Raw genomic sequence first — 25,251 nt, forward strand, 5'->3', positions numbered from 1 at the left:
TTCCTTTGTAAGAATAGGTTAACATTAGTTCGGATCTAGCTTTAGTGAAGTCCTTTTGATATAACAGTTATAAAACGACGAATTACCAATGCATTTATTTTAAAAAAAAACATCATTATTTGATGTTTGGATTTATTTATTTTTTAATTTTTTTTTTGAGATTCGAGGATGGATATATGGGAGTAGTATGGTACTACCATAATGGTAGTGGATTGGGCCGGAGTTGATAATTAAGCGCCAATTTCGTAGTCCACTCAATTTTATTATCAATTTTCTTGTACAAATAGGAGTAATTTTTTTCTTCCCTTTCTCAAATGCAAACAATTTTATCAAAAACACACACACAACACATTCATAGTACACATACATACATATACTGATTTACATACAATACAATATGCAGGTGCAGCATTATTTTCAGACACACACTTTAAGCTGTTCTACTCCTCGTTATCTCACCAAACGTTCCCCTCCCAACAAATCCATTTTCCGTAATGTCACATTCCTCTTTTATATTTTTCTAAATAATTTTTTTAGTTAACTTTGATTATTATTATTATTATTATTGTGTTTAATTCATAATTTGGTGAATATATTGCAGGTGGGACCCGAGTTAGTTTCCGGCATACCCATTTCCATCAGTTTCCTTTGGGCTTGAATCTTGGAGGTTATTTTCTTGAATTACATTTTATTTTCCTCAATATTGTTCCCCATTTATTTATAACGATAGCAAGTACCCACGCGTTGCGGCGGTAAGATGGTGAGAGTGATAGGTCATAGAAGGTGATATGTCATAGCATGTCATAGACAAATGCCTTAGCCGTACGGACTCCGCCCTCGGATTTAAAAATTCGTCGAAAGTATATCAAATAACATCTCTAATGAAAGAGCATGAAATTTTAAGAACACCCATATAATTTTTATAATTTATCGATGTACGGTTTTTGAGATAAAAGATTTTGAAAAAATTAGAGGAATAAAATGATTTATTGAGGAGAGAGAAAGTTATAGGCATTGATGTATGGTACGTTATGCATTATCATGTGTACATTGTTGAAATTAAATGTTGAAAGTTGAAAAGTGGATTTGCTTTATAATATGGTATATATATATACTAGTGCTTAGACCCCGCACGGACAACCCTAAATAATTTTTTTTAAACTTTATTTTAAGATTGTATCAATATAACTAAGTTGGACATAATAAAAATATTCTTATGAGTTGATTAATTTAAAGAAGAAAAATGCTAGATATACCTTGGGATTTATTAATGATACACGAGGGCTTAAAACGCGTACGTTGCACGCCGGAGAGAAATTATAAAATGGATTGCCCGTAGTAGGCGCATATAAGAAGGATTATGTTGGTTAACTGGATGTGATAGGTATTATGAATTTTCCCCCACTTTGATATATAGACCCACGTGGATGCGCTATAACCTTAAATAATTTCTTTAACACCAGTTCAAGCATGCATGTAGCGAAGTAAATGTACTCCTATTACAACTAATGACCATTTTAAAAAAAATTAATGACTTAAAATGCATAGAAAAGTCTTATTTAGCACTAAAATAAACCAAATATACCTCATAATTTTCATCACAAATTTGATAGGCTGTTCTTTGTATAAGATTTGAAATTTGTTGATCATTCATTTTAACTCCAATAGTAACAGTGGCATCTACAATCCTAACTTGCACATTAAACCTACCAAAAAACAGAGATATAATTTTACCACACAACTTAATGATTATAGAGTTTTAATATGAAATATAAATATATACCTAGGGTTGATGAGAACTCCATCCTTGTTACATGAACAACAAATCCACATTTTGTTGTCCCTTAAAGCATCAATAATGTCGACTGCATCCATGTAGAGATCGGTCAACTTAACTTCTTGAGAACAGTTCACACATTCCATTGAATACCATTTTATCAAACTGTCAAAATGAAAATGTTTATACATTAGAATGTTAAAAAGCTAGTTATAAATTCGAAAGAAAGTTATATTAAAAAGTAATCTAATCAAAAAAGAAAAATTCACAAACAATGAATACTTACATGTTCGTCCATCCGGATCATCTCAATACTACCTATGTTATTAACATCTCCATATAGAGGTTGCTTCCATAGCCGCAAATTCTAACCGTTATCGTACATGCTTATTATTTGGACGCAAATTTCTAATTGAAACATAGTTTAGTGAAGCCATGCTAAAATTGATCTGTTATGTGTTTACGTTTTGAAATGCCTTAAAACTGAATGGAAGTGGCCTTATATAGACATAGACATGCAAGGAAGTAACCGCCACAAGCAATACACGAACGGTTACATATTCAAATTTTCGAAAATTTGAACTTCTTGAAAGCATAAATAATCCGTTTTCGAAAATTTGAACTTCTTATAAAAATAACTAATCCGTAGACCTTCCAAGGAGCAATATTGTAATGATTTTTGGGCTTTCTTGCATTTTTAAGCATGCCACATAGGCAATAACTAACAAATTTTGAAGTGAGATTTATATAATGTAAGGATATTATCATGTGTACATCGTTGAAATTAAATGTTGAAAGTTGAAAAGTGGACTTGCTTTATAATATAGTATAGATATAGATAATGAAATATACACACATTTTGGTTAAACCCTTGGTCTAATGGGCTGCCAATGACCCGACACAAAGATTAATAGGTTAGGGTTGTATAATCTCGACCCATGAATCCATTAACTTTATTTTATAGGTGGTTAGCCATTTGCATTGTGTTATGATATAGTATAAGATACTAAGCTAAAGCTAATGTTAGGCCAAACACCTTCTTAAAAAGGTTGACTTAAAACTCTTCTGATCCGAAATTGACCAAGAAACCTTTTTGACCCGTTTTCGGTTAGGGTTGAGAATCCCAACCTGCTGATCAACTATGTCAGGTTTGGGCAACCAGAAACTGACCCAATTGCCACTCCCGCCACTACGCTAGAAGCCTGTTGGTCCTCCTGAAGATTGTTTAATTTGTTATTGGTTATACTGTTTGGATAATTTTAAAAATATGGCATTGTCATCAGATGGACCCTAGCTGAATTTGTACGTTTTTATTTATCAGAAAATTTACCAATTTGATTAAAAAGTTGAAATGTAACTTCTCTATGTGAGTGTGTTTGAGAGAGTGAGTGAGGGATGCATAATATTATAACAAACATATACGAGTATTAGTTTTCTTAATCTGGGGTACTTGATTAATATATGTGACAAGCATTTTGAAAATCCATATATAAGTTTAATGCTATTAAATGTTGAAATTTGCACTTTCTTAGGTGCCATAAACTCGTCTTCAGAGGGACAGAACTCGAGCACAAGTGCAGAGACAACAAGGTTTCCGTTTCTCATTGAATTTCATGGGCTTTTTCTATGCTTTTTATTAAATAGGAACTATCAAGAAGCAACAAAAATGACATAAAGCTAACATGTTGGTAGTCTAAGTATGATAAAATTCTTTATGTTGCAGAAAAGTTGTAGAACACATATGTTTGCTTAAAGCAAAGGATGATTTATCCGATGAGGATGAAAAGGACATGCTGGATTTTCTATATACCTGTCAATATCAAATGCGTGGCATTCTTGCCATCTCATTAGGTGATCACTGATCACTGATACTAATCAATGATTTATTTGCATCTATAAACTGGGTTTCGAACGAGATATATAACTATATGTGGTCACCCCCCAAAATATATTTTCAAGTGTTCATGTGACAACCTTACCTTTTCATGTAGGACGTATCTTGTATCAGAATCTCGAAAGCTATACACATGCTGTCTTCATGCGTTTTCAGAAAAGGGAAGATCTTGCAAAGTTCTATGAAAACCCATTCTACTTGGGAGTCTTGAAGGATCATGTAACACCTTACTGTCATGTACGCTGACATGTAAACACCAATACTCTCAGTGTCTTATTTTTTATCTTTTCTTTTCCCGTTTTGTTGATTATCCTTTGTGTTATGCTTAACTTGTAATGCTTTATATTATATCCTCAGGAACTCACTTATTTTGATTTTGAATCTGAAGTAGAAGACGATATACTTCCCATTTTTCGGAAAGGAGAGGTTAAAGTCGATTTCACATATCATAGGGCCTTTAGCTACTACGTATAGCTAAAAAAAAACACGCATAGAGATTAATTTTCTTTTTGTGGCAGGAGTTTAATTTTGGTGTGGAATTCATAATTCTTCTTTCATTTAAAGAGAATTCATCGGAGGAAGTGGTAAATGATGCACTAAGTTCTTTCACAAAGTTGCTATTGGAATTTCCTTCATTAGTTGTCCAAACTACAAAAGGTACTGCCAATATAATTATCTTTTTTATATCTAAAATATATTAGTTATGAAACTTATATTGATGAATGCATATTATCATGCATTACTGACTTGTTTTATTATGTTCGATTTGGCTTATAGGATCAAACTTTAATCCTGGCAGCAAAGAGTACACACATGCTGTAGTGATACGATTTCGATCATGTTAGTTTTTCTTTTTCATATGGATCTGTAAAGTATCAAACTATTAACCTTCTATCTCTTTATAATTGACTGCTGGTTCTTGGTCTTTCACAGCGGATGCTTTTGAAATATTCATGGGCAGTTCAGAATACAAAGCTGTAATCTTTGAAGTCCAATCTATTTTATGATATATAGGATATATTCTAATGTAATACTTTTAGAGCATGAGACAGTGAACATTGTGTATGTTTTAATATGAGCAGATATGGAGGTTTAAGTTTCAGCCGATTACTTTGAAGAAACTGTCCATTAGCTTTTCTGTAGATCCAGTTGGAAATGAGTTAATGTAACAAGCTTCACTGATTTTAGGTTTGTCTCCTACTCCTTTCAACTATCTTGCTCCAGTCACTTCCCAAAGAAGTTGACTTTGGTCTTTTGATATTCAAATGTACTCCAAACAGTTCTTCATATGCTAGCATAGTTTGGCCTTGAATGTCAAGCATATTACTTTACAGTTTGAAGCCGATGTTAAAGCTGTTATAGATAAACACCTTTCACCCTTACACTTTCTTATTACAATTACATACTCAAAAAAAAATGGTTGCCGATACATTTGCACATTTAGCACTTAATCATATTTATTACATATTATGTCCAATTTTTATCAATATTTCTAACATCTGAAACAATTAATTGTTTTACTCAAGATTTTCTTCCACTTGTTCTCTTGTCATGAACTGAGTGGCAATGTGAGTTACTATTCTTGAATTGTACAATGGTAATTGAAATATTGGTTACAGTATCACTGAATTTACTCACTAATTGTAAAATTATATTGTTCGAGTATGATCTTGTCACAATACTGAAGCTAACTTATAGTGGCTTGTCCATATCTATTTTAGTTCATTGTATATGAGTTTGACATAGAATTTGGAGGTTTTGTCTTGGAAATGTTTGTATTCTTGGCACTTCTTATTTAATTTATGTTTGCATGTATTTGATTTTTATAATTTTTTGTGCACTTACATCAGGGTTACTTAAAAAGCCATTCTTGTTTGTGGATGTTTTGCTTTTTATGGAAAGGACTAAAGGTGATTTAATTTGTTTATCTTTGCCAACTATGTTTTAATTTTCTACTCCTACATAAAGGGGTTCAATCACTACTTTGTCACACAGAAATCTTATTATAGTCAATGTAAAAAAACCTTGGCCCGACAGAGTAAATTTCTACCTGGTAATAAAGATGATTTGGGTCAATATTAGAAAGCCAGGTTTAAAATTGCACACATGATGGTTCAAACCGTTTAACCCTGTGTCCTGCAAAAGTGCAAAGTGGTTCTGTAGTGAATCTCTCAACTGAACAGTTTTCCATGTTGTTCTAGCCTCTATTGATCTGGATGAAAATTTATCTTTAAATTCCTTTTGTCTTGCAGGGTTGCCTATGTTGAGAGTGGAAAGTGAAAATCAATCTGTAGAAACTTTTTATATGTTTCTGTAATAGTATTCAACTAATATTGATGTCAGTGTCGTGAGTGTTTTATATTCTATATGCAAGTGATTTGATGCTTCAGTCTGTAACAGTCTAATCAATAGTTTATCCACTGATAAGACATCAAAGTTTTGGACCATATGACTGATTTGATGTTCCCAAACTATCATGCCTTCTCATTTAACAATTCTGTTTGTTAATGATTTGTTTTCAAGTGATTTGGTGCCATCAAAGTTTGACATAGTTGGTTTTACCCCTTTAATGTTCGTGAATGGTTTTACACAAGTAGCAATATCTTTTTGCTGGTAGACGTGGTAGTTGTATTGTCCATAAAGTTTAACATAATGCTAATCCTTTCTTTTTAAACTCATATAAATCATGTCAGATTTGAAGGTGTAGTGGAAAATTTGAGATAATTGATTTTTATATTTGTTGATATTGTTCCATGAAATTTGTGACACTTGATCGTTTTTCTTTCTTAAAGCATGTTTTGTGGTGCCATTGTGGAAGACTTTGTTAGAAATGGTTGTGTGTTCAAATCTGTTCTCACTCCACAAGGTGGTACCTAAAGATAGTTGAACCTTGCCTGGAGGTAGTCCTTATGGAAGGGTCAGTTAGGTCATGCAAACAAGGATTCTCTACCGTTCTAAACCTTTTTGCTAGAACATGCGCTATCCCCCTCATTTCCTTGAGCTGTATGCTCCTTGCAAGGTTTGATGAGCTCGAGAGAGAGAGAGCAGAAAAGGAGTAAAGTTACAGTGTGGAGGCAGAGTGGGCCTGCACATTTCGAAATCAGCGGGGCCTAGCTACCCTGGTGTGGTGTTCATTATGGGGCCGTGGGTGCCACCTCAGATGAGGCCGTGAGGTGAAGCCGGCATACCACATGCTCAACGTCACCTGAAAATGATTTCTTTTTATGTTATCATCATTACAAATAGGATAACAAAAAGATTCCAATATCAGTCACTCAAGAGTTTAAGTACACCTTTAACATCTGAGAAATAAACAAACATTTTACTTAAAACACGTCGAAACAGTTTTTATCTAACAGACTAAGAGTCAGGCGCTAAACCCTTTGGGATTGATGGGTAACCATGCTGATGCCGTTGCTTGTCTCATTGTGCTGTTAAGTACAACTCTAGCCGATTATGAATTAGAACTAAATCCGCTATACTTGAATGATTTATGCTCATACACCGATTATCTTGGTCTTTGCGTACACGAAAGCTTCCAGTTTTGGAATATAACTATGACCAATACATGCAACTCTCTTGCTCTCCAGTTCAATTTCTTGGAGGCTAGTATATCTTTACTATATGAAAACAGAGAAACTGCATAATGTATAGTAATTTGTTTGTTAAATGTCATGTCTCTTAACAAACATGATGCTACAAGTCCTCATCAATTGTCTTGTTTTCTTCTGTGTTGCTTGTATCTTGGATTCCTTTGTATTAGAAAGTTTTGTCCCCACATTTAAGATACAAATAATGCACATATGAACACTTAAATATGTGTTAAAATAGTCTTATTGGCTGATTGTTTTCCAACCAAAAGTCTAACATATTAAATATTTTGATTAAGCTCAATTAAATAGCAGGATTTGTTGACTTTGCACTGAGGTCTTGTACTATAATCATTCAAGGTTGGACATACTTAGTGTTTGCTAAGTCATCACGTTTGACATTTAGTGTATACTAATAGTCGTATTTTGGCACTATATGCCTCCCATGTCTTATCTGATCTTTTTGTATAGTTTAAGTTCATACTGATATGTCAATTATTGTTTCATATTTGATACGAGTATATAATATCTTGTGGTTGTATGGACGAAGTGTTATGTAGGTAAGCCGGACTTATATATATAAAAGTATAAAACGATTCAATCGGTTTCAAGAAAAAGAAACGTGTTTCGAGTTCTATAAGTAAACAAACTGCTTACAACTTCAGGAATATCACCTATTTCTAAATGCTTACCAAACTTAGAACTTTTGATGTTGAGATTGTATAAGTTTTGTGTATTCTTTGACGTACGTCCTATTGGCTGAAAAGTGCAAGTGTAACTCTTTGAAGAAACTAGTAATTCATCTTTAAAAGTCAAATATATTACATACAGCTTCAAGAAGTTCATGTTACATATGTGAAATGTACTACCAAATGGAGAACCTCTTAAGAAATTTTGTCGAAAGAATTTTTATTCAATATTTTTTTTGGAAGCTTCATTGACCGTAAAAGTCAAAGTTTGCCTTTTTGGTTCTTTGACTTTGTTGGTCAAATATACCGACTATGATTTCACAGTTTTACATAGAGGTGGAAAGGTGGACGGGCCAGCAGGTTGATTGGGTACCATGTTTAAAACAATGTTTGGGTAAAAATGCTTTTGTGTACATCGTGTTTCTAAAGATAATCTAATGATCACCGCATAGATACGATTATGAATCATGACCTAAATCGTCGATATAAAACAATGTAGGAGCCTGCATGCATACTTGACCCATTTGAGAGTTAAAATAACCCAAATAGATTCAGTTATTAAGTAGTTTGTATCGCCTGCGTATAGAATACAACCATAATTTGTGGGTTATTAGTGTTAGTAGCATTAAAAGATGCAAATCATGTGATATATTGAATTCTGATTAACTGTAGCAAAAGTCAAAGGCTAACAGAGAGATAATGTAATGTACTCGTAATTGCCAACTCATGATATGAAAAATCTGTACACGAAAACCAAATTTAATGTAACAAATAATTCGTATATATCCAAATACTAGTAGGTACTAGGAAGTACTATACATGTGTGTGATAGTAATACAGAAGTAGCAACAAAACTATAATACAATGTATAAAAAAAACATCAAAAATGTATATGGCTGAAGCGACAAAATCAATTGTGAAGTGGGTTTGGCCCGCCTGGAACTGCCCGTTTTGAAACGCCAGTAATCGGGTCAACTTCACTATCCATGGATTCTTTTGGAGGTTCTGCTGTTACTGGAGTTGGCCATGGATGTTTGTAATGGTGTTTTGGTTGGAAGTTTATACTATTCTTTTCAACGGTAAGTATGTTGATGTTGCGGGAACAAGAAACCGGGCCGACGACAAACAACAATATCATGAGTGGCAGAATCGATATTCCGGTGCAGTTTATTCCCATGAATGAAGATATGGAAATGGTGATCAGAATAGCGAAAAAACAAAAATGAGACTAATTATGTTTGTAAAGAGACGAACGGGCTAAATGAGAATATAGAGAGGTGTGTGAAGAATATATATGGTTTTGATGCAAGTGTGAGTGTGAGGTTTATTCTTTTGGTTTTGAAAAGACAAGAATGTCCATTGCTTAAATATTGATTTTTGTTTAGGTGGATCTCAGATTGTAAACGGGTAGGATGAGGTGGATGGTGTATATGATGACTATATTGCATTGTTATGGTTGACTTTTCAAAAAAGAGGTAATAATAATGTTTGACTTAATGGTTAGAGGCTTAGAGCTTCCATTTTTTTTTGACAAAAATGTAAAAACAAAAAAATAAATATATTAACATCTTTATTAACAATAATAATAATAAAATAATATAAATATAAACTATATTAAACATATATATTGAATGGTTCGGTTTGGCCGGTTTTGTTGTTTAGTTTTTCGTATGAAGCCAAAAATCTCTATAGAGGTGAATTACCTAGGAGTCCTTTTCGTAATGATGTATTTGGCTGCCATAATATTATCTGATAAAATGCGACATTTTTGATAATATTTGACCCTTTTTTTTTTTCTTGGTTGAAGTCTAGAAGTTGTAAAATTTCTTTTTGAAATAATTGGCTTATCCCTCCTATACAATTTGCTATTTTCTATATACATTGTTGTTCCAAAATTATAAACTTTCTAAATGTTAATTGCTCGTCTAAATGAGATATGCAACATAATTTTTTTATTTTATTTTTAAAAAAAAACGCTGTATAACTGTAGAAGAGAATATTAAGTACATATGGATCCATTTTCAAGACGGCGTCAAAAATATAAATTAAATTGTCCAACACGAGAGTACTCTTAAAAAATGTGAACACATAGTTGTGATTATCGTTGTTTAACAACGCACGCACATAGTAGTCATCTAATTATTCCTTGTTTTATCAAATAACATTTGGAATATAATTAATCAACTATGCATGTTTGATACATGTCAAGAATCAAAAAACGTTGCCAATAAGGTTGTTGTTTTACCAGGTTCAAGTCTTAGGGATATTTTCGTGAAATCTTAGATTTTAGTTTAGACATTTTTGTTAGTTTAGCAGTATGATAGTTTAATTACCGATAAAAAAAAAAACACTAAATAATAATTGGAATTACAAGATATTGTTTTCATTTCTTGAACCAAATGCACCGAGAATTAATGTTCGACCTCATTTTAGCTTAATTAGCTTGTGAGTTTGAGTGTAAAATATGGCTTTTATGTTTTTATAGCGAAATTGGGAGCTAAAATTACAAACATATGATTATTAAGAAAATATTAAACATAATTCGTAATCTATGACACATGATCAATTGACTAATAGTCGTTAAGAAACAAGCTATTTCTTTGATATTCACGAGTAATTAATTTGTTTTTTTAAAACAGCTCACATACATACATACATGCTTGCTTGCATACATAAACCTATATATCTACACAAAATTACCAAGTAAACTTTTAGACGTACTACACAAATAATGGCATCACAAAGGTTATTCACTCTATTAATTTCATGGCCGGTTTTATTATTTTGTTTACAATCGATTATGTTTTTGTCAACATCTATAAAATCATCTTAAATTTAACTTGCAACGTTGTTTGTATTAATTGTATCTAAAATTTGGTTAATCAGAATAGCAGTTGTAACAGGAGGAAAGAAAGGTATTGGTTTCGAGATAATCAAACAACTAGTGTCTGCGACTCGCGATGTTCATGTCGTGATGACGGCACAAGATGAACAAAAGGGTCTCCAATCTCTTGACAAACTCAAAACTTTAGGTTTGTCTGAAAATGTGCTTGTCAGGCAGCTCAATGTTAAATGTCCAGATAGTATCGCATCGTTCGCAGATTTCATCAATACAAAGTTTGGCAAACTCGATATATTGGTATTATGATATATAATGAGTATAGTAGTTAACATATTATTGTTGAAAATATATATCGAAAGTAAAAGTTTGACCTTGGGGATTGACTGATGACAGGTGAACAATGCTGGGGTCAATGGAATTATCATCAATGAGTCAAGCTTGAACCACAATCCTAGTGAGGTTACTACCACAGGAGTGAAAGCCTTTATGACAAAGCAAATTATGTTACAAACATATGAAACAGCCAAAGACTGCATCGAAACAAATTACTACGGAACCAAGCATGTTACCCAAGCCCTGCTACCATTTCTTCACTCCTCCCCTTCTCCCAGGATTGTTAATTTGACAACTGGAGTATCAAAAATTGAGGTATCGTCGTATAGATGACAGTAATGGTCACATTAGTGACACAATTTTTTTTGACGTGTTTAAACATTAATTGTAGAATATTAAAGACGATAAGGCAAGAGAGATGCTTAGCGATGTTGATAGACTTTCTGAGGAGGTTTTGGATGAGGTTGTGAACGGATTTCTATGCGATGCTAAAGATGGTTTGTTGGAAAAGAAGGGGTGGGATGAGCCCTTTTCGGCCTATATTCTTTCCAAAACTGCGACCAATGCATACACTCGGGTTCTTGCTAAAAAGTATCCGTCATTTCGTATAAATTCAGTGAATCCTGGTTTTACAAAAACAGACATGACACACTATCAAGGGATCTACACACCCGAGGAAGCTGCAAGAGGTCCGGTGAAGCTAGCTTTGATCCCCAATGACGGTCCTTCTGGTCGTTTTTTCTTTCAAACCGAAGAAACTAACTTCTGAAACCAATAATGTACATTGCAAGCACACCAGCATGTCTTGTGCATTCTTGGTGATCATCTAGTGTTTTGTAAACTTAATTAATTAATTGGTTGGATAATCAAAATAACTAGAATGGTTTTTGTGGACAAAGGGAGCATATAAAGTTCAATTGAAATATTGTTAGCTCGAACTATTATCGGATATATAATATTATGAATTATTTTGTGGACAAAGGGATCATTGTAGATGGATTTTATGAATTATTGAATATAATTTTGTTTAGAGGTAACTAGTTGGTTCTGGCCCCGCGCTGCGAGGCCGAAATTTTCACGTTAATACGGTTTCCTTATGATAGTGTATATGCGCTAACTCTACACCATTCAAATTAAAAATTATTCTGTCATGAATAGGTCCGTTTAAAATTTGTTGATGTTATGTCACTATATTTGTTTGCTAAAACTTTGACATATAAAATAAATAATTATTTAAGGACAATACAACAATCACGTTCAAGCCCCGAATAGTTTTGACCACATGCTTCTTAGTTTGTTTTGCTTTTTCTTGTTAATTCTCGTATTTTCTATTTGTAATATCATTGACTTGTCATCTCTAATATCTTGCTAGTAGATTATCTAAATTAATAAAATTCTTTTTGTTGATAAAAAAAAATAACAATCAAGTTCAAAAGTTTGGAGAGTTTACACATATTGTGCAATAACCTAAAATTAAAAACGATAGGAAAACAAAATGTTAAATAAAAGTTCCTAATATATTAGTTGTAACTAAAAGGAAAAATTGTACAATAAACAAAGGAAAAACCGATAGAAAGACTCAAACAGGGTACAATGTGGCAAAATTCGAGTCATAGAACGGGATTAAGAAAAGCCATAATATTAAAAACGAAAAACATAAAGTCTCAAATACATTAGTTGGGAACAGAAAAAAAGAAAAATGTGAAGGAAAAAAAACGATGTAAAAAATCCAAGCGAGGTGCAACGTGACATAATCGCCGAGCGATGAAACGTTTTCAAAAAAAAAAACAAAAAGGAAAAAAACTCGAAAGGAAATCAACAAAAAGATTCAAAGTATTCATTTCTTTCCGATAATGATACGAGATGCGGCATGATGTTTTAATATATTAGTTATTCCAATTATATAGGTATATATGATACAAAATTCTCAATTGTAATTTATTTGATAAATAAACCATCATGATCCATGTTTAGTTATTCCAATTTCATAGGTGAAATACACAAGGTTTAAAGGAATATTTTTATTGATCTATGATTTTACATATTTTGTATTCATATGCAATCTAATTTGTTAGCATATCTTAAAGTATGTATTTAGTATATCATTATCTTTAGTTATTATTTTGGTAATCTAAAGCTATATACGAAATTATCGTATTTAGGTTAAGTTTCTAAAATCAAAAAAACTCTAGTTATCATACACTAAAAATTTATTAATTTTGAGTTTTGAACCTTGTATTACCTTTTATTTTGTTTTGTTTTATTAGAGTGAGGAAGAAAAATTTTCCAACGGAGGAGAATATGAACAACTTCAACTTATGTTATATAGCAACGATGCTATATTTATTTTGTTTGTCTAGTATATTAATTATATACCGTATATATACACATACTATTATATAGTTAACTATATATTGGACCATGAACATCCAAGTCTATAAGGCACTAACTTAGAATTTATGAAAACAGAGTACAGTATAAATAAAACCACTATATCATTAGACGTAAGAGTTAGTTTTCAAGTGCTACCCGATAAGTTTATAGTGTACCCTAAATTAGGCACTTACAACCTAATTCAGTAGAGGCCCAAATAAGAGTCGAAAACTTCGTATTGTTTCTAGTAGCACATACCAAATATCAAAAGATGGGGAAAAGGTGGTTGTGAACTATCACTTCTATCAAACTAACCTACAAAAATAAGAAACTAGGGCCTTTTGAGATATGTTGGAGCACATATACACATGGTTGCGAGTCGCCGGGGATTACAAGATGCGTCTCCAACTGTCAAGGTCTCTTGTATTTCCACATGCTACGAGACACTTGTATTTTCATTGCTCTGTTTTTTTCATAAGTATGCCAGTAGAAAAATTAGATTTTAAGGGCACATATAGTAGGAAAAAATATGAGAAATAAAATGGATAGAGAAAACAAATAAGGAGAAATGAGAAACAAATGATGTGGCGAAATTTAAGCAGTGGAACGAGGTTAGGAAATCATAATAATAAAAACGAATGAAAAACAAAAAGTTGAATGAAAGTATCGAATATATTTGTTGGCAACGGAAAAAGGGAAAATGTGGAAGAAAAAAAAACTCGATAGAAAAAATCCAAGCGAGGTGCAACGTGACATAAACGCCGAGTGATGAAACATTTTCATGAAACCAAGAAGGAAAAAAACGGTATCGGAAACCAACAAAAAGCCGTACGAAAAAAACCCGAACATATAGAGATGTGGAAAATGTCCGAACAATGATATGGGGTGCGCGTCATGTTTTCTAATATTTAGGTTTAAGCCGAAAAGGGGGGAAAAAAAGTACAATATACCAAGATATAACTAAAAGAAAACACCTCAAACGGGATACATTGTGGTGAAATTTGAGTGGTGGAACGGGTTAGGAAAAACCATAAATTTAAAGAAGTTGAATGAAAGTCTCAAATATGTTAGTTGGGAAATGAAAAAGGAAAAAATGTGAAAGAAAAAACAAAGTAAAACCCCAACAGAAAAAACCCAAGCGAGGTGCAACGATAAAAATTGAGCGATGAAACATTTTCCTATAAACCAACTAAAAAGGAAAAAAGAATTGCACAAGAATAAAAAAACGGTAAGAAAAAACCCGAACAAATTGAGATGTGGCAAAATTCTAATGATGATAAGGGATGCGACGTGGTCGAATCGAAACTCGCCATTTCACGGTTTACTATTCACTTCTTCTATTAGTATAGTTAAATAGATAGTTTAATGACCTGCAATGCGGGGTGTAGTTATCATCTTTGTGTAAAAATTTTTTTATATTTTTTTAAAGATAATATCACAAATACAACAACGTAAATATTTACGTTTACTCATATTAATAACTTCGTAAAACATTAAGTTAATTAAAAAAGATTCAAAAAAGAAATAAAAATATATGTTTCTTTAAAAAACAATATCCAAGCAGATTCAAAATTTATCAATCCATCCAAACCAAATTCATTTAATATTTAGTATGTTATCTATATAAATGGTTTTACATGTTGTTTATTGCTCATATGATGCATTAATTTTTTATATGACAACAAAAAATTCATCAAAAAAAAACAAATATCAAAAATGAAAAATAAATATATAAAAAAACAACACTCAATTCAAAAGAACCTAAAATTCAAAATATAAATAAAGTATAAATTAAGATTTCAAAAACGTATACGTTAAAAAAATATATTAGAAAACAAAATTTTCACTAAACTTATATAAAAAAAAAAATACAAATTATATGTAACAAAAAAATGCTATAGAGGTTAAAAAACCAAGAAACAATAACTTACAAAACATATTACGAAAAACATAATGCTATAAAGTAAAAAAAAAAAAATGAAAAAGGTAAAATACAAAATAAAAGGTTTACTAAAAACAAAATGTTAACAAACATAAAAGCATAAACTAGATATATTTTTTTATAACATATGTAACTTGATGATTAAAGATAAATAGAAAAAAAAATTCTGAAAACAAATAAATGAAATAAAAGAGACAAAATATAAATATTAAAGGAAAACAAAAAACCTAACAAAATAAGGTGGGGGAGCTTTGAACCAATGACCCCTCTTATTATAATAATAAAAGCCTAAATAAACCTAGCTAACTTCATTTTTGTGTTATAGCTACTAAAACTAATATATACCAAATAAATACCTAGAGTTACTGTTCAACTCAGTTTTCATTAATAAAAGTTTAATTTAATGTGAATGTAGATGAAATGGAAGTTAACTACTGGATAATAGCTCAATGGCCACCAACCGTCATTTTTTAAGGGATTTTGTGTTTGATTCTTGTTAAAGATAAACTTGAGATAATTAGAAATTATTAAATGCTTGAGATTCACCTAAACACTAGTACATGGAATAAGGGGGTTCCTATTCAATTTTTTTTTTTAAAATGAAAGTTTAGAGAGCATAAATATCAAGTTTGAGCTTCAGGTTTTATGTGATTGATAGGTAGGCGTAGTACTAAAAAAAATAAAATTTTAAAAGGAACAAAATTATAAATTTATTTTAAAAAAACTTTAGAAAAAGACAAATTAAAAATTCATAATAAAAAATTAACATGTATGATAAAATTTAGATTTTCAGGAGGTAGTGGCCCCTCTTAAAAAAAAAATTAAAAGAGATGAAATTAAAAAATTTATATAATATTTTTTTTTCAAAAAAGACAATTAAAAAATTCACAATAAAAATTTAAAACTTATGATAATATTTAGATTTTTCAAGAGGGAGGAGCTTCTCATATCCTTTTTGATACCAAACCACCCATGTTAATATTTAATTAGATATATATAAATTTTATGTTGAAAATGATGTAAACAACTCATATATTTGACATAAGACTAAATTTAGTTGAAAGTTTAAAGAAAAACGTTTAAACTTAATCACATATGATGGTTAGATTAACAAACCGATCGATAGGTCAAATTGAAAGTTAAAAGGAAATCGTTAGATTCAATCAAAGATGTTACCAAGGTAAACAGAAGAGTTAACGTTTGACTATGTATGGTAGTATATATGTAGGAGGTTGTTAAGTATACCAAAAATCAAAATATAAATATAATAATAATTTTTTTAACTTTACTTTTCTGCATGTTTCGATTTGCTAGATGACACCTCCTGAAAAAGTTCCTTTTACCAAGAAGGCAAAATTACAATTTAGTTTATGTTGAAAAAGATAATAATATTTTAATTTTTACAATCAAGCATCAACTATTTGACTACAGTGATAGTATGATAGCAGTTTTTTGTTTTTATCCCATCTTTTTTTTTTATTTAACCACAATTCAGTTTTCAATAACTTTTATTGTTTTTTACCACCGACCAACACCAATCAAACCTCCATCCACTAGAGCCGGCCACATCCAACCAAAACCGTCTGCCACCATCGCCAAGCACCGCCTGCCACCATCGCCAACCATTGTCGGCCACCACTACAATACTCTAAATCTATCACTTTTCAACCCAAATCGATCCCAACCACAAATTTTAATAAAGATCTATACACAGATCCGTAGCAACCAATCATGTTGGTAAAAAAAAACTTAAAAAAAACTATTCAGTTATAAAAAGATTCAAACAAAAAAAAATTGGTCTAGAAGTTTGAGGAAAAACAAGTTCATATATTCAATTTAATGATAGAGGATATGAAGGAAATAAGATTAAAAAAAAAACCTTGTTTATGGAAGCTTGTGAAAGTTATTATCAAAGACGGAAAGAGGGCGTAGGGTGGCTGATGGAAATTTAGAAAAGAAGAGTGTTTTAAAATAAAAATTTCTACTACAAAATGAAAATTCATTTAAGTTGAAAAACTAAAAAGTGAGCTTGTGACGAGAGAGAAAGAGAAACAAACTAAAAAAATATATAATAAAATAATATTTTTGACTTTTAGGTTCACTAAGCAAAAAACTAAGGTTCATTTATCATGTACCTATATGTATAACAAAGTTGTCTTGATAAACTCGGGGTATATATCTATCTACGTATATCGTGATTTTCAAATAATCATAAAGCCACTGAACTGATCAAATACTTTGAACAAAGAAAAATATACATATGATATGGCATCAAAAAGGTCATCATTAAGTACCCCCGGCCCTCTATACTACTATAATTTACAGGCAGTATTATCCTTAAATTAGAACTAACATTCTTTTGTGTACGTTATGTCCCCTTTTAATTGGGGGTCGGTTAGGATAGCTGTTGTTACAGGAGGAAACAAAGGTCTTGGGTTGGAGATATGTAAACAACTACTACTAGCTAGCTAGAGATGTCTATTGTTGACAAGAATGTCCAACACCTTGTGACATAACGTGTAAGGTCAGGTTAACCTTTTTGTCCCCAAAAATAATTGTACCATAGAGTTTCTAGTTAACTTTTTGTTTGTCATATGGTTAATTGATTTTAATTGATGATTAAAGATTACTAATTAATAAGTTATGTAGCTCAAAATATCAATAATTAATAATTATATATGTGAAATATGAATATTATAGTTGTTCGTATATTTGAATGTCAAAGTTGAACGTACATGGAAGATTAGGTGAACAATGCTGGTGTCAATGGAACCGTCATTGAAGAAGAGTTGCTTTCGATCGAGCTCAGACGAGGTTGGTCTTCGGTAGATTAGTTCGTTTTTTTCAATATATATATATAGCTTTTGAACTTCATAATGTTCCAAACTTTTGATGATCAGCCAAATGTAGCTGGTACAGGATACGGGAGTGAAGACATATATGACGAAACAAGTTATGCTGCAAACTTACGAAACAGCTAAAGACTGCATCCAAACAAATTATTATGGAACCAAAAATGTGACTGAAGCTCTTCTACCCTTTCTCTCTTTGTCCTCTTCTCCAAGGATCATCAATATTTCATCTGGACTAGAGAAAATTGAGGTAATCAATAATTAACATATGATATGATCTCAATCTTTTCATCATTCATTATCTTGTTATCATTAGTTGGTGGGCTATTTGAGTTTATTAGCACATATTTATTGTAGAACATTAAAGATGAGAAGGCGAGTAAAATGCTTAGTGACGTCGATGGACTCACAGAGGAGATTCTGAAGGAGGTAGTAACGGAATTTCTAAACGATGTTAAAGAAGGTTCGTTGGAAGAGAAGAGGTGGAATACGCTGTTATCAGCTTATATGGTATCCAAAGCCATTGTCAATGCATATACTCGGATTCTTGCAAACAAGTATCAATCTTTATGTATAAATGCATTTAATCCTGGTTTTACAAAAACGGACATGACCCGTCATAAAGGAATGTACACAGTGGAAGAAGGTGCTAGAGGCGCTGTTAGGCTTGCTTTGATCCCAGATGACGGTCCATCCGGCTGTTTCTTCTTTCAAATGGAAGAAACTACTTTTTAATTTTGAGACTGTATTTGTATTTTGCTTGATTGTGCTCCAGTGTCTTCCTTAGACGAAAGATAATATATGTTCAAACAGTTGATCGAATTTGAATAATGGCAATGCTGTACTACGGTACTAACTATATGTTGGAAGGATTGGATCTTAATACAATCTAACTATTTTGATCCTTCTGGCAGCCTTTTGTATTTAGAGGTGTAATCTTTGATAGAAATACTTGCGTGAAGGCATGATCAGATTAAATGACCAAAAACACATGAATACTAGACTAGATGGGTCCTAATAAAACGATGTATTAAAGAAGATTTTTCAGTGATGGTAGGTTCCATGGCTGGGGCCTGGGGACAACTGTAAAGGCCAAAGCATGAGCTAAGGAGAGTTAGTCATGCTTCGATCCCTGATGAGATCCCCTGGTCATTTTTTCCCTTAGTTGGAAGAAACGATATTTTGAAAGATAGCATGCAGATATGAACCATCTTTCCTTTGGTTCAACTTGCTCTCCTGTGGTTCCACCTTTCCTTTTCCATAAAACATTAAATATGAACCATCATCTTTCCTTTGGTTCAACTTGCTCTCCTGTGGTTCCACCTTTCCTTTTCCATAAAACATTAAATATGAACCATCGTATCTAAAACATGTCACTGAAACTTCTCTACCATTCTTTGATTACTGATACTTCATATGGGATCAGGGAAACTGAAGGGATGTCTGTAATCTTTTAAAATCATCATAGTATTCTCTTGCATTTTATCCGAAAATGGTGAATACAACAGCTTTTATGTGAAATCTTGATACACTTTATGGTTCAGAAATTTGCACGAACTCATCAAATGATCAAGAACACTAGAATAGTAATATCCATGATGTATATGAGAAGAATTTACAGTAATGCTAGCAACTATCAATCGGGTCAAGGGGAAAGCATGAGCTCAGCCCAAGCTACTGAAGTAGCCTTCATCTCAGAAGAAGGTGACGGGTCGATTTTGGATTCCAACACCTCACACACATCTTTCATCGACATCTGATCTCTGGGCCTTAAATGAATGCACATAGTAACTATTTCACATATCACTTTTAAATCTTCATCCTTGAAATATTTCAGAGCAGGATCTACAACTGAACCCATCTCCTCTTGCTTCTCGAGAAAATCTTTCGCCTGCTCAAAACATTAAATTCATCAGTTTTGTTATGTCGGTAGGAATTCAATTTAGAGGTGACAATTTTGACCCATTTACTTATGTACGGGTTTCCTGCTATGCCCATCTCCCATGGGTCAATCGCATAATAATCATCTCTAAAAAAGGGAGCAAACGGGTCAAACGAGTCAGAAGTTGCCAAATTGTATTTCTAATGCATAACCTCGTAAATCATTTTATTCAGAAAATCAAATTATTTATTGAAGTGATTTGGGTCAACCTGGCCCGGGCAAATGCAAACCTATCAAAACTCAAAAAGGTAATAAACTTTAACCCATTACTGAACCTGTCCCACCCACCCACTTTTGCATGTCTGGGTTATTATTTACTGAAGAAAGATAAAAAGAGTTTTCATACCCAATCGACCAGGCAACCTTTGTCCTTGCAGAAAGAAGGCCGTCCACTAACAATTTCCAAAAGAAGAACTCCAAACGAGTATATATTTCCCTGGATATCCAAATGACGTTCCTCAAATGAACTTGGAAGAACACAAATATCACCTTCGTGGCTAATAGAACGAGAGTTATTTTCTGATCTGGAGACGATTGTTTTCCAACTTTCAAAATCAACAAGCTATATGAAAGACAAAATGAAACAGTAGTGCATGTTAAAGATCCACATAAACTATAACCAAGGTATTAACAAAATATCTCAAACAAGAACTGTGATACTAAAGTAAACCTTTGGTGAAAAATCTTCAGTAAGGTATATTGCACTAGAGTTTAACTCGGATATAGTAAAAGGTGGCTCAATTTCTGTGTGAAGATACTTTAGACCTTTCGCTATGCCAATAACAATCTTCATTCTCCGTGACCAACTTAGGTTGCACCCCTCCTCATCTGCCATAATTCAAAAACACTAGGCTTTAGATGTTAAGAACTTGGTTTGTAGACAGCTGACAATAGAGACGGGTCGAAGCAGGTAATAACTTATAATGATTTGAAAGGTTCTTATCTACACTCTTTGGGTACTTTTGGCCATCTGGCACGTTTCTGTTTCATATTAAAAAGGTTATTTTACTTGTTGGACTTTGACATGTTATAGATAAGATATAACCCGAATCAACCATTTTACAGGTAAATGGTCTGGAAATGCCATCTCTCATGTCCAAAATACGCAGAATAAAAGAATATGGTGGACATGGACTTACAATGGAGATGCTCGTACAATGTTCCATTCGATGCATATTCAAAGACCAACATTCTCGTGAACGGAGTACTGTCTATACAATAACCAAGCAATTTCCCAGTGTTCTCATGATTCAGCCTTGCCAAATCTGCAACCTGAAACCACACAATACTTTAAGAGCAAGAACAAACACGCTGGGTTCATATAAATGCAAAATTTTCAGTTTTCGAATTTATGAATCGCTATGTGTACCTCTTTTTGATAATAGAGCTCAAGATATCCGGTCCAATGTTCTTCTTTAATGCAAAGCGATATGACAGCAATTTCAGGCCCACCTTTCAGATTTCCTTTGTAAACTAAGCTATCTGATGAGGACCCAATAACATTGCTAAAATCCTCACATGCAACCTCAAGTTCATGGCGGCTAAATCTAGTCACACCCTCTAACATGTTAGAATCAGTATAGACCCCCATGTTGTCCTTATAGCGTGTCGAATTTTTCCATAGATTCAAAACAGAAGGTTTGCTTTTGCATCTCAAAACGAACATGAGAGCCCCAACAAGGAATAAAGACACAACCATGACTCCAGTCACGACTTCCACAGCTAAAATCCATACGGGTTTTGAATCATGATCCTGGTCCTTGGCTTTAACTTGAGCAGGCCGGAGTCTTGTGGTGTTTGTAGCTTGAACAAAACCTGCATTAAGAAAAGCAACATTAAACTGATTAGTTGGCCTAAACATACAGATAACCTCAAAGGCATAGAAAATCATATAGGATAGATATGTACCACATTGTTCAGGAGTACGTTGCTTGGTATTGGTATAGCGTAGACAGTTTCCACGAAAGCTAGTCCTGCAAAGATTGATTTTCATGAGATCAAAAGGCTAGCTACATGCCTACTTGCAAGGTCTGAATCGAGTCTTCCAGACACAAGGAGTAAAGAGAGATAACACAACACTACATCTGGCAAGAGTCTAGGACAGGCTATTGGAAAAATGTTTAAACGGGCCAGGTCAGGTTAGGGTTGACCCACCAACACTTTTTGCCTATTTTGTTTACTGTAATTTCTTAAATAGCTACTTAAAGTGTTTAATAAGAATACAGAAACAATACTGTAACAATACTAATACTGTATAACAACATTGAGATTTTATGCACTGTTATAGACTGGACAACTTTTAACCCGCACGACATTAATTGTAGCCAAGTTTTCTGAAATGACCCGTTTGAAATAAAACACAACTAACATTGACCACCAACAAGTAACTAGGTAAAAAAAATTACCTCTAAATCACAATAGATAGGATGTATACCTTGGAATATAGTCCAAGCACTTCGGAATGATCCCAATGAGGAAATTGTAGGAGAAATCCCCAAATTTCAAAGGAGATAAACGACAAAACCCTTGTTTACTTTCACTCGATTCATTAGCACTTGCACCAGGAATCATTCCATGCAGCCTGTTTCTGTCTAACCGAAGATCTTGAAGGGTTCGGAGATTTCCAAGCTCAAAAGGCAATCTACCCGTAAGTCCATTAGATTCTAGGTTTCTGAATCAAAATAAACGAGCTATCAAAAACCCCAAAAACTCCAACATTTAGAAGAAGAAAAAAAACGAAACCTCTATATTATGACTTACAATGTAGCAATGCTAACCAACTTCCCAATATCAGAGGGAATTGGCCCGGAAAGCAAGTTGTTTCCCAAGTCTAAGACCCTGAGAAACTTTAATGATCCAATCGAGACAGGTATTGAACCAATAAGTTTGTTTCCATTCAAAATCCTACATGACATACAATTCAAACATCAAACTTCAATTTAAATGATATATTTTTAAGGCCAAACAAAATGTTGAAAGAGATCATACAGTTCTTGTAAGGAAGAAAGCTGAAAGAGCTCTTCAGCAATGAATCCCTTAATGGAAGAACCAGAAATATTACTGGAACAAAAAATTATAATAACCGTAATTAGCATAACCATAGAAATAAACATAGTTCGTTTTCACATACATATATCCAGTTAAACTTGTTCTAGCTTTAGTATACTAAACATGATGCAGTAATATGTTGTCTATAAAATTTACAACTCCTAAAAAAATTATCAACTGCAGTATAGAACACTATATTGCTTGTTAAAAAAATCCAAAAAAGTAACCATATATATAATCTTATCTAACAATAAGCTCAATATCATTAATGACATTGTAGAATCTAGAAATTAAATTTGAAAAAATAAAAAAATAAAAAAAGAAGAAAACTTACAGTTTTGTAACTTGATTTCCAGAACAAGTAACACCAAACCAATTACAAGGATCTGCATCAAAGCTATTCCAATTTGACAAAACCAACTTTGGGTCTTCAAAAATTCCTTCTTTAAATGCATTTAAAGCATGGACTACAAAAAATAAAAAAATATATAAATATCAGAAAAAAAAAAATGAGGTGACTATATATATATATATATATTATTTCCAACCACCAAAATTAAATACAACAAACACCAAAAAATACCTTCTGTTGATAAAACGGCGTCGTATCCAGGTAAAATAAGCAAGAACCCTAGCAAAAAACACAAGAAGTGAAATGGAACCAATTTCTTCATTTTTTTAGTGCAAAGTTTCTATCTTGTTTACACTAAAACATCAAAAATTCATAACGCGTGAAAGTACAAAAAAGCGCAAATAACATATCGAAAAGATAAAGTAACAAGAATCAAGAAAATAGATGAAAGAAAGAATCTTTATTTAAAGAAATATCAAGAATCTTTATTTAAAGGATAAAGGGTGTAAAACCCATAAATCTTTTTACATGAATTCAAGAAAAAAAATTATATAAGCAAAAAAACAAGAACAACAAACTAGTTGTGGAAAACTTGGATTTAAAGTGAAGTAAGGTGGCAATATTACAGAAAAATTATTTTTCAAGAGTTTATTTTTTAGAAAAGTATTTGTGGAAGAATTAGTGAAGCAGAAAAGGGATTTTGGAAGCGGGAATGTTTTGTTACTATTTGTTGTTGAAAAGCTTTTTGATTGATTGATATGGGAGAAATCTAATAATGAGTGTTAAATTTTTGCGAAAAAAAGGTAGAATAGTTAGAGTTTGTGGAGAGTGAAGTGGGGTTGGGAATGGTGTGCACTTTAGTTTTGGGGTGTTGGGCTAAATTCGTCTGTAATTGTTAATCATTTGAAGATTATAATTTGAGAGTGAATCACTTGTACACCACTAATTTTTTAAAGATCCACACCAAATATGCATTTATTGTGTTGTACAATACAATACTGTAAAACATAATTAATGGTGTATCGCTTAAAATTAGTGGTGTACAAATTGTTTCTCATTATGAATGGGCTTAAAATATATCACTTTTAACTATTCAGTTAAAAAAAAAACTATTAGTCAGTATTATTTTTAAGTGTAAATTACTCATAAATATTCAAAAATTTAACATACGTTATCTTAACCGAATTTATGATAAATATTTTCATCACCGAATAGATGTCCAATATAAACTACTCAATGAAACCCGTATTATTCAAAGATTTAAAAAGAAGAAAAAAAAACTCAATTGGGTCCACCATAACTTTATTACATAGCTACAAATATCAAATATGTTTATAAGAAAGATGTATATATTTGTAAGAAGAGTCAAGGTTGATGGCATAAAAGGTGTAATAAATATAATCTATTCATTTTTGCTTTCAAAATTTGTAAGTATATTTTATTACTGGGCAAAAACATTTATATATCTCACAACCCTAAAAAAAAAATTTCTTGCCAATCTATACTACTTATATAAGCAAAGCCCCTATTTTTATCTTTAAACACTCTACCTTTGATAAGTCTAAATTACTCTGACTTATCATTACTCCTTACCACAAAACAAGTGTTATCCCAAAA

The 25,251-nt window shown here is 32.3% G+C and overlaps 4 protein-coding genes across 5 annotated transcripts; 3 read left to right on the top strand and 1 right to left on the bottom strand.

The window, feature by feature from the left end:
* Positions 1–388: 388 nt before the first annotated feature.
* On the top strand, positions 389–6,118 carry LOC122582594 (stress-response A/B barrel domain-containing protein UP3). Of its 2 annotated transcripts, XR_006321205.1 has the most exons (12): positions 389–491; positions 602–667; positions 3,310–3,367; positions 3,501–3,628; positions 3,769–3,908; positions 4,029–4,097; positions 4,190–4,328; positions 4,449–4,511; positions 4,605–4,648; positions 4,754–4,859; positions 5,522–5,581; positions 5,924–6,118. XR_006321205.1 is itself a non-coding variant. In XM_043755014.1 (11 exons), exons 1-10 carry the CDS (start codon positions 398–400, stop codon positions 4,838–4,840), a joined length of 888 nt encoding a protein of 295 aa, XP_043610949.1. In that variant the 5' UTR covers positions 389–397; the 3' UTR covers positions 4,841–4,859; positions 5,924–6,118. The 2 variants fall into 2 exon arrangements, 1 of the variants encoding a protein (XP_043610949.1); XM_043755014.1 differs by lacking the exon at positions 5,522–5,581.
* A 4,563-nt stretch (positions 6,119–10,681) lies between these two features.
* LOC122594194 ((+)-neomenthol dehydrogenase-like) lies at positions 10,682–11,894 on the top strand. The gene is made up of 4 exons (XM_043766665.1): positions 10,682–10,695; positions 10,837–11,089; positions 11,186–11,440; positions 11,517–11,894. Exons 1-4 carry the CDS (start codon positions 10,682–10,684, stop codon positions 11,892–11,894), a joined length of 900 nt encoding a protein of 299 aa, XP_043622600.1.
* A 6,270-nt stretch (positions 11,895–18,164) lies between these two features.
* Positions 18,165–19,157, top strand: LOC122585598 ((+)-neomenthol dehydrogenase-like). Its single transcript, XM_043757721.1, has 3 exons — positions 18,165–18,254; positions 18,351–18,542; positions 18,650–19,157. The coding sequence occupies exons 1-3, from the start codon at positions 18,195–18,197 to the stop codon at positions 19,025–19,027; spliced, it is 630 nt and encodes a 209-aa protein (XP_043613656.1). The 5' UTR covers positions 18,165–18,194; the 3' UTR covers positions 19,028–19,157.
* Positions 19,158–19,743: 586 nt separating this feature from the next.
* On the bottom strand, positions 19,744–24,026 carry LOC122585597 (probable LRR receptor-like serine/threonine-protein kinase At1g63430). Its single transcript, XM_043757720.1, has 11 exons — positions 23,866–24,026; positions 23,617–23,749; positions 23,223–23,294; positions 22,995–23,138; positions 22,669–22,905; positions 22,143–22,207; positions 21,604–22,049; positions 21,374–21,506; positions 20,905–21,062; positions 20,581–20,796; positions 19,744–20,183 (listed from the first exon to the last, which is right to left on the bottom strand). Exons 1-11 carry the CDS (start codon positions 23,954–23,956, stop codon positions 19,938–19,940), a joined length of 1,941 nt encoding a protein of 646 aa, XP_043613655.1. The 5' UTR covers positions 23,957–24,026; the 3' UTR covers positions 19,744–19,937.
* Between the last annotated feature and the right edge of the window lie 1,225 nt (positions 24,027–25,251).

The sequence above is a fragment of the Erigeron canadensis genome, chromosome 1, assembly GCF_010389155.1.
Source record: "Erigeron canadensis isolate Cc75 chromosome 1, C_canadensis_v1, whole genome shotgun sequence".
Lineage (NCBI taxonomy): Eukaryota > Viridiplantae > Streptophyta > Magnoliopsida > Asterales > Asteraceae > Erigeron > Erigeron canadensis.